The sequence below is a fragment of the Streptopelia decaocto genome, assembly GCF_964273445.1.
Source record: "Streptopelia decaocto genome assembly, chromosome: 3".
In the NCBI taxonomy this organism is placed as follows: domain Eukaryota; kingdom Metazoa; phylum Chordata; class Aves; order Columbiformes; family Columbidae; genus Streptopelia; species Streptopelia decaocto.
The window spans coordinates 59,796,273-59,815,058 of NC_138656.1; the positions used below are offsets into that span (position 1 = coordinate 59,796,273).

Consider the following 18,786-nt stretch of genomic DNA (forward strand, 5'->3'; position numbering starts at 1 on the left):
GAGGTGTTGATTGACAGCTGGCTGAATATGAGCCAGCAGTGTGCCCAGGTGGCCAAAAAGGCCAACAGCATCCTGACTTGTATCAGGAACAGCGTGACCAGCAGGACTAGAGAAGTGGTTGTGCCACTGTACTCGGCCCTAGTGAGGCCCCACCTTGAATACTGTGTTCAGTTTTGGGCCCCTCATCATAAGAAAGACATTGAGGTGCTGGAGAGAGTGCAGAGGAGGGCGATGAAGCTGGTGAGGGGCCTGCAACACAAGTCCCATGAGGAGCAGCTGAGGGAACTGGGGCTGTTTAGCCTGGAGAAAAGGAGGCTGAGGGGAGACCTTACCACTGTCTACAGCTGCCTGAAAGGAGGTTGTAGTATGGAGGATGTTGGTGTCTTCTCCCAAGTAGCAAGTGATACGATAAGAGGAAATGGGCTCAAGTTGCGCAAGGGAAGGTTTAGATTGGATATTAGGAAATAATTCTTCATGGAAAGGGTTGTCAGACATTGGAACAGGCTGCCCAGGGAAGTGGTGGAGTCACCATCCCTGGAGATGTTTAAAAGACGTTTAGATGTGGTTCTTAGAGACATGGTTTAGTGCTAGAGTTGGTTAGGTTATGGTTGGACTCGATCCTGAGGGTCTCTTCCAACCGAAACAATTCTATGACTATAGCAGCAGTCTGTGTTTAAGTAATTAAGGCAAGGGTGTAATTTTAACTGCAGAATAGAACTGCATTTTTATTTTTAAGCATCATACTTCTTTGTAGTAAATGACTTGCTCTACCTTTTTTTTTTTTTTAAACAGTAAAGGACCTTCCTCTTCCCAGATTTGTTATGTCAAAGAATGAACAAGAATCAAGACACACAGCCTTGTATTCTTCAGATGCTGATAACCCAGCTTCATATTCAGGTGTGATTCCTCCACCACCTGGCAGGATACAAGTCAAAAAAGGCTCTGTGAGCCATGATGCAGTTCAGCAACGTACATCAGCTGATCAACAGGTAAATTAACTTAGAAAATTAAATCAGGCTGTTAACCACTGCCTTGCTGCATAGGTGTCAATTTGATAGGGCCTCTGAGCTTTGTTCTTTTCAATATATTTTCTTTAAAAAAAATAATCATACTAGTCTATATTATACATGAAGACCACATATTCTTCTGAAATACTTGCATGTAGGAGACATTTTTTTATGATGTCTTGTAATCTTGTGTTTAAAATATCAGTGGTAAGAGGCAAAGAATTGACAAAAGAAAATCAGTGTGTAAGGTATGATAGAAAATATCAAGTTGAATTCATTATGATGTTAATACCTCATTTATTAGGTAGTTCACATTGGGTTCCTGGTCATTGGAACAGTGATAGTGAATGCTATGGAAGACTGGGTTTCTAGTCCTTCAGTGTACTCCAATACCTTTAAATCTGAAATACTTTATTTAGAATTTGTTTTTAAATCTTGGTTATTTTCTCTGCCTTACATTTTTATTGTTCAGGTATGTAATTGTTAAGTAGAGACAATAAGAACCAGAAATAATAGACAGAAGTTTTCACGTAGTTTTTTGTTGTGCTGTAATAATGAGGAAATGAATTTTCTTGCTGGTTCTTTCATCTTCAGCTACATAATATCTGAATAAATAAAAAATGTAAAGGCTTACAACTCTGTGCCTCCTCATAGTTCCTTGGTTTTTGTAGTCCTTACACTCTCTTTCTGTGGGGAAATATTTTCTGATTGTCTTTTCTACAAGCAAAAACATTGAGTGCAAATATTAAATTTTGCTGCGTGAATGTATGTCTGTGCATAACTGTTGAATGACCCATTTTCTTCTCCATAGCATACTGTTCTCTGGGCTTGTTTTGTAACGAATTGAGGAACTTGCAGATGTCCTCTAATCTTTCTGGGAATCAAGGAGTCACTAGTAAACATTTATTAATCTCTCTGGGAATAGCCCAGGCTGATGCAATATAAAGAAAAAGCAAATTAGCAGAAGCCATCCAAAATCAGTGTTTGGCTGCCACTTTCGGTCTCCCAAGCTGGGGATGGTGACTGTAATGGAAGGAGGGCTGGCACCAGATCTGAAGAGAGCTTCTTGTCTAGTTTTTGAGATAGCTCTCAAGCGCTTCATGAAGAAATCACCAATTGCAGATCTTGATCTGATGATGAGTTTGGTTGAATAGTGTTTTGTGTGCTTCCAACATGGTGTTGAATGTATTTAGTGAACAGCTTTATTTTGATGTAGCAATCTGTACTGGTCTAACTTTAAAATGACAAAAAAAAATCTGGTATTTGAGATCTTCAAGTTCTGGATAAAGAAGCCATATATTTACAAAGGTGTATAGGCATCCAAATTTCATTTCTCCATTGTGGCTGATAGAAGCAACTTGGTATCTCTCACACAAGTCTGTATGGAATCATCAGAATAAAGGAACTGTGTGTAAGTCCTTTGAGAGATCTGGCCCAGAAAACAGATTGGAGCAAATGTAACAGACAGCAAATGTAACATCATTGAGTCCAGAAGTTTTAAGCTGCATTCTTGGTCTAAAACATCAGGGAAGTACTGTCTGATTTTTTGCACCCTGTTGTAAAACTAGTTTTCTGTGGCTGGCTCTACATGTACAATGAATCCATTTAAGCAGCCTTCTTGTCCCAGTCTAATATTTATTGATTCAGACACTGTTAAAAAAGCTGAGAATTTCAGTCTCCTTAGGCTGAGAACAGGCCCTGAGCCCAGGTTTCTCACTTAACCACATAAATATTCTAATTGAGTTATTTCCCAAAAGATAGATACAACTTTTAGCTATGTTCATGTAGAAATTGCTGATCCAGTTGTCTTTACCTAGAGATATGACTCAGATTTACAAAATCGAGAGAGAGGTTCAGACTGTGAATCCTCATTATATGCCACCTCTTTCAGTGATGAGAAGAGCTGATGTCTGAGAAGTAGATGACAGCATGTCATTTTCCTAGGGATCACTGTTCTTTCTGGAGGAATTTGAGTGTCAAAGTTAAGCTTGGATATGTCACTCTTAGATCTTGTCATATAGCTGTTACATACTCCATTAGTGAGTTTGGGGATTTAATTTTTTTTTTTTTTCTTAAACTGTTTACTGGCTTTGATAATATGTCTGGCACTTCAAAATACATTAAATTTATTTCATTAAATGGTCTGGCTGAGATCTTATATTTATATGAAATCACAAGATATCTTAATCCTCCTCTTTAAAACCTTGGTTCATGCATGCGCAGCTTTCCATATTGGTGAGATTCGTCATGTGTAGATTAACATCTTGTAATTACAATTAATTTCTGTAAAAGAATTTATATTAGAGTGTTTTCTACTGAAATGTCCTAGCTAAAACTATTTATCAATGCATTATTTTGGCAGTTCCCCTCAATGAGTTTTACTTGGATGCAGGTTGTCAGGAAATGGCAGTCACGTTGTGTTTCCAAAGAACAGCTATAAATGAGGTCAACTTTTAAAGTAAGCACGAGCTAAGTTCAGTAATGTCCTTTTTCTATCTCCAACCATTTCTGTGGTGGCACTTTCAGTTTATAATGGCTAAGTATTATAAACTTCTGGCCAGCGCTATATTTATATATATTTTTACTATTGTTAGTGTTACTAGAGGATGACTGAAGTCACAGCCAGCTCTCATGGAAGCTGCAGAACTGATTCTAGGAGCCATGCCAAATAATGAGAGGTGCCTTTACTCACTAGATGACTTGTTGACTGCACATGCTGGTGGAGATAAAACATTGGGGGAAAATATTTTTTTCTGCTCATCTTCCTCGAAGATAGAGGCTAAGTAGGTTTGAAAACTTCCGTTGACAATGCGCCATCTGTATGAGCACTTGTGTTGACATAATGTGTGTTAACCACAGCGTGTATACATATCTCTGTGCCTTAGTAGCAGCAGATATACTATTGAAAATATCAATTTCAGCTAATCTTGAGAAGCTGGATTCTGTTGAGTTTTTGTGCTTTTTAAAAATAAATCTTCCTAGAAGAATTAGGATCTGTCATTGCAGATGGAAGCTTTTTATTTCATAAAGGAATTGAATGAAGACAAAGGTACTAAAAGCAGTTTCTTAGAAGAACCAGCGATGTTGAGATTAGGAAGTATTTTCTGTCTTCTGAAGGTAGTTTTCAAGGGACTACATGTTCTCAGTATCAGTCTGTTAGATGCTACCTTTGAATGTTTTGTGTTTTGTTAAAGCTAAAAAGCAAATACTTTTTTCCAGTGTCTTTAAATATGATCCAGATGTTGATCTGGTACCGCTCTACTGATTTACTCCCTTTTCTGTGAAAGGGGAGTAGCTTGTTTGAAGACCCGTTCAGGCTCTATCAGCTGAAAAACGTGTTTGTTGCAAATGCTTATAGGCTGAACCTTGTTATATCCAGCATATACTGCATATGCTTCAAGCATAATACTGGCACTCTAGATTATATTGATTAATTGCCGTATCAGTGCAGCTTCAGGAGGGAAAACTCAAATTTGGCACCTGTAGCAGTCAATCTGATCATTTCATCTTTTAACGATATGAGAATTTATGTGACTTTCTTTTAAGGTTTTGCCAGTAGTCCGTTTCTGTTCACTTCTGTTTTGCAGATTGAAGAGGTAATTCCAAGTAAAATACATAGGGTATTAAATAAATTGTTTAGGAGTGCAGAGCTGGAAAAGACCTCATGTCATTCAGTCTAACTCTCTATTATCTTGACAAATTGTATTAGCTAATGAGTTATAAAAAAAAAATAATGAAGTTTCTCTCTTGAACTTGCAACCTTTTGTCCATAATGGCCACATTGGGGAAAACTATTGTAGAGCCTTTGTAGGAATATAGTGAGATACTTTTGGGAATATGGTGGGAATTTCCACTTCCCTTAGATCAGGCAATACCTGTTCTTTTAACAACTTTGTTCTTAATATTTGCTGCAGAACACCACCAGTATTTACTGGAAAACCATTGTGTTCCCCCTTAGCTTTGTTTTGTTTGACAAAAGAATCCATAGTCTCAGTTTTGTCTCAAAGTAGTTACCAGTAATCTTCAGAATCCTTCTCTGCCTTTGATTCAATTTGAAATTGTTCTTATTGAAAGCATACAGTAGATCTGTATTCCTGGTTCCAAATGAAATCTCATCAGGATCGATACTATTTTGTAGGGTACTTCCCTGCTTCTGCTTGATATATTGCTTGATATCATAACGGTCTGATAGTTGACCTGTGCATCCAGTCTTCCATTTTCAGCTCATTGATTCTCATTATACACTTTAGTATTAATTTCTATTATGCAAGAATCTGTATTTTATATTTTGAAACTTGGTTGTTTACTGTTACCTATGTCCTGAAAGGAATACACCCTGTCTGGTACCTCCTTACATTTGTTACCAGAATTCATCAGCATGCTATTTAGTGTACCTGAAGTATTAAATTAGGTCATTCCCCACATCAGTCCTTCAGGAGCATTATTAGAAACTTCCTTTCAACTCCATAGTTCCCATTCTAATACAATCCACCTTTGCTCCTTTGGTGGCGAGTTCTTTTGCACCTATGATTCTTGTATTGGTCTCCACACTGAAGTTATCTTGTGTGGTACCTCACTCAAGTATGCTGAGATTCAGGTTAAATGTAGCACAGTTCTTTTGTCTAGAAAAATCACAAAAGTAATATCAGCCAACTTAAGTAAAATTTCCCATGCTGTGATTGATCCCTCTTCCATTTGTGTCTGTGTTTTTAATTTTTTTTTTTTTTTCACAGCCTAGTCTAAAACTTTTCAAACTGTTGAGGTCAGACTAACAAGTTTGTAATTGGGGGAACTACCCCTCCACCGCCATCCTCTAAATATGTGTAGTGCTGCATGTGGAGAAGTTCACATAGAACCTTGGACTGTTTTTTCTTCAGTATGAATGGTATTTGATTACAAAAACATGGGTTCTGCGATGCAATTACCACCTCTAGCATAATCTTTCTTCATGATGGATCTGTTCCCTGACTCTTATGCAGGCTGTGTGATATCAGGACCTGGATCACAACACGCTTAGAGCTACCTTTCGGATACCATGTCTGCCTTCATTGTCTCTGGAATTCTCCTTAGGAGGCTTTCTTCTGGCCTGAAGTGTGAGATCCAGGAAAAGGTTTATCATCTCATTTGACTCATGTATGCTTGCAATGCTCTTTTGAGGTTGAGCTCCCTCCAGAGTTGCACAGTATTGTGTTGCCGCACTCCAGTTTGTTTGACTTATCTTCACTAAGATTCTTCTTTAAGAGCCATAGGTTGTATCAGCTTTTTAATTAACATGCCATTTCTACTAGGTATTTGTCAGTCCAAAAAAGTCCAAGTTCTGAGTCCTTTGTAGCATCTTGGTTTTGTAATTCCAGTTTGACAAAAGTCATTCTTTTTAACAACTTTTTTAATGTGTGGGGTTTTTTTTTTTTTTCAAATTAAGATGGATTACTTAATTTTTGCCTTTTAGATATAACATTAATTAGTGATTGAGAAGAATGTTCTCAGCAGTTAGATCTAATATGAAAGTGTTAAACAATTATTAGCTATTTATGTCAACATGCTTTTATTTAAATAACTTTTCTGGAATAATGTAAAGAGGAAGAATAAATGTCTTCAGACAGTGAAAACCAGAAAATCATAATTGTGATTTTTAATGAGTTTTGTTTGGAGATAAATTAAAAGGTAGTGTTTTTAATGTTTGAATATAATTGCATTGGAAGTGCTAGAACAGTTTATCAAGATAGGATTTTAATAGTAGCTGATCTCATAAGTGATACATCAGCTACAGTATGCAGATGGTAGGTAAAATTGTTGAAGTTCCTGAAGAGATTAGGTGGGCAACTTCTGTTAAAATTGGTGAAACTCAAAATATCTGAGTTATCGGTAACCCAAATTAGGCAAATTCTTGTAGTTGTTCCATGCTAGGATTTTGAAGAGCAATTAAGTTAGGTTCTTTACCCTGATACTCTCATAAAAATCTGATCCTGGATATTTCAGGCTTTCAAAATGAGTTTATTTTATTAATAGATAGAACAGATGAACAGCCCTGCTTCCTCAGCTGCAACATACACTCAAACACTTAAAACACACTCAGTTTATGAGAGTGCATGTTGCAGTTGAGGAACAGATGTGGTCCTAATGGATATACAGCCTCTGTTTACTAAAATGTGAAGCTCAATGCAAAATTGAAGTGGAAACTTTGTACAACAAACCATGTTTTCTAGGCATGAGTATATGAAAATGACAATTTCTTACCCACTGTAAAGGCAGGTTACATAGTTGATGTTAACCTATGTACAAGGGATGAATGAACTTGCATGTAATTACAGTTTCAATAAATTCCTGCTCATTCTGTTTTCCTATGAATGCTTTTGAATCTGAGTGAATGTTTCTACAGTTCTGCCTCCTCCCCAGTCTTTTCTGGCTTGCATCTTTCTTCTTTACGCTTGCGTTGAGCCATCAGTATTTTGGCTAAGCCATTTCATATATATATATATATTTACATACACATAGACACACATATGTTTGTGTGTGTGTATATAAAAAAATATATGTACATATACATATTTTTTTACAAATAATTGAGTTTAGCTCTCCCAAGCTTCTAGAAAGTTACATCAATGGATGCTATGAGTCACATATGAGAGTTACTGGGATTGTACAGGGGATAGTGCCACAGTAATGCCATCTCAGTTTGGTTTAAACTGTTCTGGGAACAGGTTACTGTGTGTAATGTGTGTACTGTAATGACAGTAAAGCTGAAGATGTGGCTTGTCACTCTTCCGGAAGCTTTTTGACTTCAGAGTTAATGACACACTTTCGCTGTTTAACAGCACACTTTTGCTGTAAACTGGAGCTTCAAATCAACTGTGGGAAATCTGTAAGTGTTCAGAATTCTGATATAATGTTGATTGGAACATTGAGAACCAAATTAATTATTTATTATGCTTGTACTTCTGATTATCTGATTACCATTATTACATGCTTGACAGAATCACATGAACTTCATCTAAAGTAAATATTTAGAAGAATTGAAGTTAAGGATCAAATTTATAGTTTGTTCCTATGTCTTTGGTATAAGGCCAGATGTTAGATGGAGGCTCACTGAATAATGACAGTTGTCAGCTTTGGTAGGGCCAGGCTGCTTCTTGAGGACTATGTATCAAGAGTTTTAATGTTCAAATGCAGTTACTAGAAGTAGTGAGTGGTTTCCTGTAGGTAGATGATCATATGTTTGTCTGCCTCAGGTTTTCTTCTGTATCTTTCTGGACCATCTGACTTGTCAAGAGTAAGAGTACTGGAGTAAATGAATAGTATCTGTGACCAAGCATGGCTTTCCCTACATCTACACATGGTATTTTGTCTAAAAATTCAAACATCTTGCAAATCTTGTTTGGTAAAAGATGGCTTGTATGAAAGGCAGCGGAAGAGGAAGGTTTCCAATTGATTTCTGTGATGCGTCATCGTGGTTCTCCTAGCACCTGTTGCACTACATATGCGAAGCGGGCACTAACCATTCAGCCTCAGTTCTAGCTTCAGCCTGCAAGTGGCACTCTGGATACCCTTGCTCCTTCCCCTCTTGCCCCCATGTACCTGTAAGGGTAAGAATGTACTGTCATCTAAAATAAATTTCTGGTCAAGTAAGATGCTAAGAGGAGGAATCTTCAGGCAAATTTCAAAAAAGCGTGTAACTGCCACAAAAAAATCTTGAACTGGTGGGTGGTACTGTGGATAAACAGTGACTTTAACTGTGCAATCAGCTGGTCCTGGAATTAAAAGTTGAAGTGAATTAATACTACTCCCAGCCATTTTGTAATACTTTTTGCCAACACCTGTGGGCATCAGTTAAATGCTTTGAATGGAAAGTTCAAAATATTGTGGCCTAGGAAATTAAATCTGACTCAATAGTCAGAACTTTCAGAAAATACTTCAGTCTCAGAATCAACCAGGCTGGCCCTATACCCTACCAAATATGAAAATCAGGCCAGGGAGGGGGGTGGTGGGGTGGGAAGTGAAAGTTTACATCAATGCATTAGAAAGTAACCAGTCATCATGGCCCTGAAACTATTGTTAGGATGCACATAGTTTTAGTATGTACCTTCCTTGGAGAAAAGCTTGTTTATGGCCCTTGCTCGTTGACTTTTAGACTTTTGCAGATGTAATATTGATTAAAAGGCAAAATGACGTTTGAATATTTGGCAGAGTAAACCAGTTCACTTTTGGGAATTGTGGAAGCATAAAGTCAGTCTGGCTGTTGGTATTGATACTATGTTAACAGTTGTTAACATTGAGTACCAAACTTTTTTTTTTTTTTTAATCTACTGCTGAAAGAGATTTTGAGCCTTTTAGCTTTGTTTTTACTTTTCAGGAAACTCGGAGTTCAAGCTTTGCTTTCTTGTTTTACTTGTTTTCAGTACTACAGTTTAGTTTGAATTGGGAGATCAGGCAAACAGCAACGTCAAAAGATGTAGGTAGAGGAAGGAAATTATTTTCTACTGTATAAATGCTTCACTTTGTACAATGTAAGTTATTTTTCCTTTGTATTTTTTTTGAAGTGGAATAATCTGGTAATCTGAATGTCTCATGAGACAGGTAGAAATTGCACATGTGATTGTCTGTTTTCCTACCTGTTCAGGGAGGATAATATTTTACAACGTAGAATTGAAGGGAAGCTTGAGCCTTAAAATCAGGGAAAAACTACTTTGTAATTTGTACAGCAGGAAAGTATATCCTAGGTGGCATCATTTTTTGAAAAAATTACATCTGTGTTTTTGCATAAAAAAAAAAATGTGGCATGTCTAGTGATTCCCGCCCCCCCCAATGTTTAATTCTGGTTTGTTTTTTAAATGAAAGTAACTGATTGTGAATCACTTGATGAAAATTAGGTATAATAATAAGTTACATAGTAAGTAATCTTTCATTTTGAGACCTGGGTTCAAATGTAATTTCTATCACAAGTGAAAGTGAGTCTTATAATCTAATTTCTTTTGAAGCCAAGTCATTTAACTTGGCATTGCTGCTGTCTTAAGAATGCAAAGTTAAGAATATTAGATGACATTGTTTGAAGTGAATGTGTCTAGTGCCAGTCGTAACATACCTGGCTTTTCCTGTTCAGTCATTTTAATAGGTACTAAAATTTTCAATCTCTAAAATGAGACTTTACCTGCAGTGATGGTTGTTCCTAGAAATAATGGTTTTAGATAGGCTTTTGTGCATTTAGTTATTTAGCAAAAAACTTAAAAGGTTCCTTTGTTTTATTAGGAGTCCACATCTCCAGTTGTTTCACCACAGCAATCCCCACCAACCTCTCCACATACATGGAGGAAGCACAACCGCCATCCCAGCGGAGGGAATAATGAACGACCTCTTGCTGGACCTGGGCCTTTTTGGGCTCCATTTAGTGAAGCACAACCAGGTATAAATGTCTTCTGTTATGCTTCAGCTGTAACCCAAAGTTGTGGAATTCTTAAATATATTGAGTTAGTTTAGGGCAGTTTATCTTTGTATTTCCCAATCCTGGAAACTTCCTTGCAGATTCAAATGTTCATGTTGATGGCAACACTGTGGAATCTGTGATCTCGCACATGGCAGATCCATTTCTTACTGTGGTATGGGAAATGCTTAAAGTTTGGAGGGAGGGAGAGTTTGAAAGTTTCCCAGTGGAAAATTTTCTAATACAAAACTGTCATCCTATTGAAATTGTGCAGGAACTGTCAGTATACCCGAAGACGTGGGAAGCTCAAGGGAAAGCAGCGGATAATGCATTGTTTGTTTGAATTATGTTTCTGGTAGATTAGATGAATTGTGAGAACAACTAATTCTCTTAACATTTTTTGTTTTCTTTAAAGTTTATGTAAACATAACTGAAGCTACTGTATCTCCAATCTGTCAAGGTAGAGCCACTTGTTTCAGTACAGCTTTTCATTCTTTATTGTTCTTCATTTAACATGAAGACCCTCCCTGTTGTTGGATCATTGTGTTCAGATTTAAAAAGTTTTCCACCTTAATGTGTCATATTTCATAGAGTACTATTTTCTTTTCTGATATTCGATAGACTTAATAAATTTGGGAACAGTGGAACAATTCTAATTCAGGTTCTGTTTTTCATGATACTGCTAAATAATATGTTGCATTTTGCAAGCTGTAGTTTCAGATTGAACTGTGGTTAATTGCTTTATTTCAGTTGTGATGTTCCAAAAGTGATCTGTTACCTTTCAATCTGTCATCATTCTGAGGATCAGGGATTCTGTTGTCAGAATTGGTTGAATAAGGAAACAAAACATATTTTAGAAGTTAAATTCATTTTATGCAGATGTTTATGCAAGTGTCCTGAATATTGTTTGCTAGTAAGTGCCAGTCGATTTAGAATAAAAAAAATAAATACTATTAGTCTGGTCATTACATGTATAATAATTTCTGTGGGTTTAGTCAGGGACAGTGTTTTTTCAGCAGTTTCTTGACTGTTTTCTTGTGTAGTACAGCTGATTGGCTTTTCTTGCAAGCTGAAATACAAGTTTGTCTGGTAGCTGATTTCTAACTTGTGAAGTTTTTCTGACTTACAAAGTCAAGGACTCCAGGAAAATGTGTAAACTATTCCTACTGTTGAAGAGTTCAATATTGTCCTCTTAAAAATAAAGTTATAATCCCATGTTAATATTTCAGTTTGGCAGTGCTTACCCTGTGATGGCTAATGGATAAATTTTTCAGTAGTTGTCTGAAAACATTTCTGAACTAGCTCGATCTTCAGCAATTTTGTGTGTTCTTAGTGTGTTTAAAGTAATTTGGAGACACTGTTACAGAAGGATTGTCTGTTCTGCCAATGCTAAAGATAGAGTGGATTTTCGTATATTAATTTAACAAAAAATTGTCATCCTTATTCACTGTGGGTGATTCTTTTGCACTGCAGATGATTAATTATTCCTCTGAATTTCAGCTGTTGTAGACATTAGTAATTCTTTTTCCCCTCTCTTGAGCCTACTTTTTAAGTACAGTATTTTGTATAACAGAAAAATGGTGTTCTGCTGACATGTAGGTAAAAACAGATTGATTTTAAGAAAAGTAAACAACATTCTATGTTGCAAGCTCATCTTGATACCAATACAAGATGTTCTTGAAAAATGGGGTAATTTGCAAGTACATCATATTTTTTTAGTAGGACTTATGGCAGGACTATGCCATTTCACTTGTGATCCAAGAAAAATAAGAACCCAGGTCTCTGCTTGTATTTCACATTATGTGAAACATTGTTTGAGGGTAATGGGGTTGTCAAGTGAAAGCATGGAACCTCAAGTGTGAAAATGTTTCTGATGGATCTAATAATAAATAACATGTTGTCTTAAACCACAAGGACAAAAATCAAAACTTTTTGTTGTTGTTTGGAGAAAGATGTGTGTAAACAGGTTCTGAGTTATGCATAGTAAAGACACTCCATTGCATCATCGTATTTCCACCGTGAACAAACTAAGTAGTACTTGCTGTATCAGATTCAGCCGTATAATAATTATTAGCTAATGACTCAATTTTTTTTTTTTTAAATCTTGTGCCTTGTCTTGCATCAGAAGGTTTAAGCATAGCTTGTAGCTGTAGTTTTTAATTTCTTGAGGAAGTAAACCTGTTCTCATCTCAACAGAGCAAAATAATTGGGATTTTACAGATTTTTTTGCCACTGTATTGTCCAATAATTCAGTTAGGATAGTGTTAGTGATGCTTATATGTAGTTGGACTCTGAGGCACTGTCATGATATGTCAGTGTGCTTATACATATGAAATCAGAAGCCAAGGCTTGTTACCATCTTTCTTCCAGCCTTTTTGTAAAGAGAGCCCTAAAGGGTACATGTATTTTACTTTAATATTAGGAATTAAAAGTTCAGTGACAGATGTTGATCACCAGTGTAGAATGAAGTTTATAGTCAGTTCAGGTGTCATCCTTAAATGTCAGAGTCAGTTCTGTTCAAACCTGAGTCTCTCAAGTCTTCTAGATGCCTTTGATTTAACAGTTTAAGATGAAACTGTTCAAAAATGATGTTGTTGTATCTCAGTTCTGGATTGCATCTCTGATCTGGATCAGTTCCTATAGTTACAAGAGAAAAAACTACTTCATACTCCTACCTTTACCTTTTCCACTCATTTTGCACTACAGCTTCAGTTGCCAGAAGGATGCTGACTGTGACAAGCTTGGTAGAAAAACCCCTTCCCTACTTCAAATGGTTGTTGAGTGGCATGTTGAGTGGCTAGAAATTTTTATTTTATTACCTTGTAGTCTGTTTGGACTGGAAGCAAAGCACAGCATTTATGTTGGTGGTATCCAAATAGTGATTTCAAACTGGTAAAAAAATCTGAAGTCTTCTGTTCAGTCATAGGATACCTGTTAGTTTTTTTTTGGCATTGCACTAAAGTTCTGTTTTGATGTCTGCATATACATGAGAACTTGCAGCCCTAAGCTGCAATTCTTTCTTTATCTCATGAGGAGAGATTTTGCTGCAGTTCATGAAATAAAGAACCAAAAACTTCATGGACAGAAGTGGAATGTATTTACTGTACTAACAGTTCACTTGTGTCTTTAGAGTCCTGAGATATTTACTGTGCTTGCAAAGTACTGAATAGTCCTTTGTCATCAAGTTAATGCTGCAGTAACTCTTGATAATTTGCCTTGTTACAAGTTAATGATTATTCTTATCTGGACATGATTATTAAGGAAGTGAAGAGCTCTACAGCATTTTATCTTATTGTCAAAATTGTACTCACCTTCTGGTTTTACTTCATCACAAATAGGTGATAAGGTGAGCTCTTGCTAGTTTACAAAGTTGGTTGAAAATTTAGTTCTCTGTAAGTAAACCCACATTTGTGTAGTTAATAAGAAGTATGAGCTACTCAGATGTTATCTAGATAGATGATTTCTTACATTTTTAGCTTAAAGTGAGGGGTTAACTTTTTTCCCTGGGAAATGCAACCATTTTCCACAACTTATCAATGTGTTGGTAAGAGATTCAAGCTAGAGTAGAAGAATATAGAGCAGCGACAGGAATTCAAGTTAAATCTTCATACTAAACATAGCACATTAGACTTCACCAGCAAGTTCAAGTATGATAACTGGTCTTAGGCTTACTCTTCGTTCGAAGTCCTGTTAATGGTGGTCTCATTCATGAAAATGCAGAAACCATTGGAGGTTGTTTCTTCTTTGGGTTACATATTGTAAGATTAAAAATATACTGACTATCTGAGTCTTCTGTGTAACCCAGTTTTCTTCTACCTTCCCTTCTACTTCAGTGTTCAGTCTGGTTTTGTACTTAGAGAAGAAGGTGAGGGGTGACTGTCCCTAATTCAAATGTCAGATGTAGTTTTAATGATTGAGAATTGAGTTAGTGGCTGGTGGCAGTTGATTAATATGTGTGTAGATCCATGTGTCCACAGTTACTATGAAAGTAATCTTTCTCCAGTGTTCTCCAACCTTCCCATCCTGTTTCCTAAAACGTTACATTGCGGAGTGAATAACAGGAACAGAAAGGCAAGTCTATTCCTGTTGAGATTATTTGAACAAGGGAGAAAGGAAATGGTTCTTGTAATACTTGTAAAGTACTGGGAAGGTATGACAATTTGCGGCAACTGGCATCTCCATCACTGTCAAAGCACTGCTTTGGAACAGATGCTGTGCTAAGTAGGAGTGGATACAAATTGAACTGTGGGTTGTTGGGAGAAGTAAAGGCAGAGTAATTGTTTGTAAGGTTAGTGGTAATAATGTCAGTGTCTGAGGGGCAGAAGGGAGAGAACCATTGTGTCAAAAGTAAAATTAGAATGTAACATATCCCCAGGAGAGCTGGGAAGGACTTGTCTGAATCCTACAGTCTGATAGCTCTGTGCTGAGAGAGACCAAGTGGAAAAAGACTGAGCTTTTCTACACATTTCTTTTGAGTGTTTTAGACTTAGGCCAGCTGTTGAAGAATAACCCCAAGGCAAAAAGCATTGTCAAACTCATTGCTGTTATTCTCAGCAATTTTGGATAAATTTGCTAGAAACTCCAGGCCCCATCAGGAGCTTCTAGAAGTGGAGAACAAATTTGGGAACAAAAGGAGTAGTTATTAGTGGGTTTTTATACTAGTAAAACAAACTTAAATTGAAAAGTTACTCTCTTTTTTTTTTTTTTTTTTTGTATATTTGACTTATTTCCTCTTTCAAAAGATCTTTCTCCTCATCGAAATCTCCATTTTTATTTTATGTAGTGCAAGATTAAATGTGTTGTGCACAATTATGGCTATTGTATGTAGGAGAAGAGCAATGATAAAGCAATTCTAAGCATTTCTCTCATTACTTTCTCCTAGGAAAAAGTAATTTATGGAATGAAAGAGTAATTGCATACTGGCAGATACCAAATAGCGATTTTGTATACTAACAATGTTTCTGTCACTTTATGTGTTAGTCTCAGTGTGTCTCACTGATTCTCAGATTTCCTTCACTCAGTTTACTGCAGATTGTGTACTAGTAGTGTCATCTGTCTCCAAGAACCTGAAACTGTTGATATTTTTCAGCTTCATAAATAGATTACTCATACAGAAATGGACTTCTCATAGCAATATTTTTAGTCAGCATCTAGACAGTAAATTCTTGGGTTTTATTGCTTCAGTTTAGTGGCAGGGTTAAAATGATGACATTAGTGTCTTATTTCTTGTTTGTGGGTTGTGTAGAGGGCTTACAGAAACTCACAAGAAGTTGAACTGCCTTTTAAGAGGAAATGTAGTTCTATATGTGAGGCAGAAATTCCTATCTAAGTATGATTTTATTTAACATATATCGAGAGAAAAGCATTTAGTTGTGCAGGAAGAGTAGATTGAAGCAATCAGTTTCACAAATGTTTGGATTTAAGGAGTTCCACATTTCTTCTAGGAGTCAAGGAGTAGAATGGAATCCTGGGATTCTTCTAGACTTGCTCTAGGTGGCTTGTTTTCCCTCTGATTTGAGTTCGTTAAATTTTTTATTTGCAACTACAATTTAAGATAATTTTGAGGGTTTTGCACACACAGGAGTGGGTGACCAAATCTTATTATAGTTGCTTCATTGTTATTTTAATATTAAGACATTGAACATCGACAGTACTTCAGAAGTAGATTATAACGAGGCACTGGGTGAATTGCAATTAGTGTGTTCCAGATAGTTGATACATAGCAAATATCAGCACTCTGTAGGGATGCCTTTTATTATTCTTGGTCTGTTTTTAAGCAACTGAGTTAGTCTAGAAATAATTTAGAAAAAAAAATTATCTGTGTCAACAAGCCTGATTCTTAAGAGGAATTTTCAAGGCTTTGTTCTTTGAATGCAAACTAAACCCTAAAAAAGAAAAAAGTTTAACAATAACGATAAAGTTGCACCTGTTGGGGCGAGTCCAGAGGAGGACCATGAAGATGATCAGAGGGATGAAGCACCTCTCCTATGAGAACAGGCTGAGAGAGATGGGCTTGTTCAGCCTGGAGAAGAGAAGGCTCCAGAGAGACCTTATTGCAGCCTTCCAGTACCTAAAAGGTGACCTACTAGAAAGCTCAAGAGGCACGTTTTTGCAGGGCGTGCTGCAATAGCACAAGGGGTAATGGATTTAAACTGAGAGTAGATTTACATTAGATATAAGGAAGAAATTCTTCACCATGATGGTGGTGAGGCACCAGAACAGTCTGCCCAGAGAAGCTGTGGATGCCCCATCCCTGGGAGTGTTCAAGGCCAGGCTGAATGGGGCTTTGAGCAACCTGCTCTAGTGGAGGGTGTCACTGCCCATGGCAGGGGGTGGAACTAGAAGATCTCTGAGGTCCCTTCCAACCCAAACTGTTCTGTGATTCTGTGCTCATACCATATGCCACTTTTAAATACCTTTTAGCCCAAAAAAGTGTTTCTCATTTCAATTAACTTGAAATGTGGAGCATTAATTAACTCATTCAAGACTCATTAAATGCATAAAATCCAATTCAAATTTTACACGTGTTGCAATAAGCGTGTTCCTCAACTCTATCTCCTTAGTACAGATCTAAACTGACCTAATGTAAAAATCTACAAGAATGAGTTGTCAGAAGGTAAACTGTTACCTTGGTACAATTTGGCATTTTCTTTACCATTCTACAGCTGTATCTCTCTGCCAGGAGCATGTGTTTCAGGAGTTTGTGGGGGTTTTTTTACTGCTTTCCATATCCATAGTTCTTACTCAGTTTTCAAGGTTGTCTTTTAAAAAGGAAATATTTCTTCTACTTTCAGGCTCATCTGCTTCTAGTGATCCCATATGGTCTGGCCATTCACCACCACCCCATCAAGAAAATTGGGTCAGTTTTGCAGATACTCCACCAACCAGTGCTCTTTTAGCCATGCATCCTGCTTCTGTCCAGGTGTGACACTTTATTGGTATTTGATTTGCTTCATTCAAATTGATGTTGCAGTCCTTTTTTTCTTTTATTTCTCTTCTTATTTTTTTATTTTTTTTTTTTTTAGAATTTTCATTACAGATGTTTACTGTCTATCTGTCCTGTAGTCTGTTCAGTGCTATTTACCCAACAGATACTTGTTTTATTGAGTTTACTTCATTTGGAATGACTAATGGAAATCTACTGATTTAAAAAATGTCAACAATTATGACTTTAAAACATTTGTGTTTAGCTTTTTTGCATATGTGCCATACTTTTTTTTTCTGCTTACATACCTGCAGTCATTCCTGTCCATATGTATCTGTGCCAAAACACCCTGTCATTATCCTGTTGATGCAATCTACTGATAGTTTCCTGCAGTTTTTAAACTACTGCATGATTTAACTATGCTTTGTTTTTTGAAGGCAAGAAGTTGAGAATTCCTAGAAGCATTTTAGGTAGATAATACTGAGGAAAAATATTTCATTTCAGGACCAGACAACAGTACGAACTGTAGCATCAGCTGCAACAACAAATGAAATTCGTAGGCAATCAAGTAGTTATGATGACCCCTGGAAAATAACTGATGAACAAAGGCAATATTATGTTAATCAGTTTAAAACCATTCAACCTGATCTAAATGGATTTATACCAGGTAAGTTACCCTTTAAAAATAGAACTGTGGGCACAGCAGTTCTGCTACAAAGGCTTTGTTGTGTACTTAGGTTTGCATACCATTTGGAAGAAAGTTCTGCATTTTACTCATAATGTTCTGGTAAATGCTAACGTAATTCAAGAAAGAGCTTGAAACCAATTTGCTTTTTTCCTTCATTTAACCCTAATAATTAGTACCATTTTTCCCAAAACTTTTGATAAGTAGCTTTTCTCCTTTACCATAAGTCTAAGCCTTCTAATGATTTAACTTGTATTAAAAATTGTTGTTGTAATTTTTCAGGATCTGCAGCTAAAGAGTTTTTCACTAAGTCAAAACTCCCTATTCTTGAGCTTTCTCATATTTGGTAAGTGTTTCGGGATAACTATTTAGAAAGATGACAGCTATCTGACAGTGATAATCTACTGACTAGAATGTATTACAAAGTAAAATTTCAGTAGTACCTCTACTGAGTTCAGCTCTGTTCACATTTATGCCAATTTTACTTTAGTGGGCTTTAATGGATTTAGGCTGGCGCTACTTACAAGGCATTTTGAGCTTTTGAAGAAATTCCAAATACTTCAGAATAAGTAGTAATTTATTTGAGGTTTTTATTGTTAAAGATGCATTTGTATTAAATAAGTATAGATGGGGAATGGATTAAAGTCTAAGTAAGTTTAAATGAAATGTATAGATGCAAGTGCTTTTAAATACACTTACTGGGACTTGATGACAAATATAGCTTTGATTTGGTGCAAAGCTTGTATTTTGCTGT

The 18,786-nt window shown here is 36.5% G+C and overlaps 1 protein-coding gene across 8 annotated transcripts in view; it reads left to right on the plus strand.

The window, feature by feature from the left end:
- REPS1 (RALBP1 associated Eps domain containing 1) overlaps window positions 1-18,786 on the plus strand; it is a 68,270-nt gene that overhangs the window by 23,251 nt on the left and 26,233 nt on the right. For 7 of the 8 annotated variants that reach the window (XM_082047768.1, XM_082047774.1, XM_082047771.1 and 4 more), the window contains exons 3-7: window positions 793-989; window positions 10,251-10,404; window positions 17,217-17,344; window positions 17,852-18,014; window positions 18,315-18,378. In XM_082047768.1, coding sequence (XP_081903894.1) covers window positions 793-989; window positions 10,251-10,404; window positions 17,217-17,344; window positions 17,852-18,014; window positions 18,315-18,378 — 706 coding nt within the window. The remainder of the gene's footprint in view (window positions 1-792; window positions 990-10,250; window positions 10,405-17,216; window positions 17,345-17,851; window positions 18,015-18,314; window positions 18,379-18,786) is intronic. The other variant, XM_082047775.1, reaches the window with a different exon arrangement.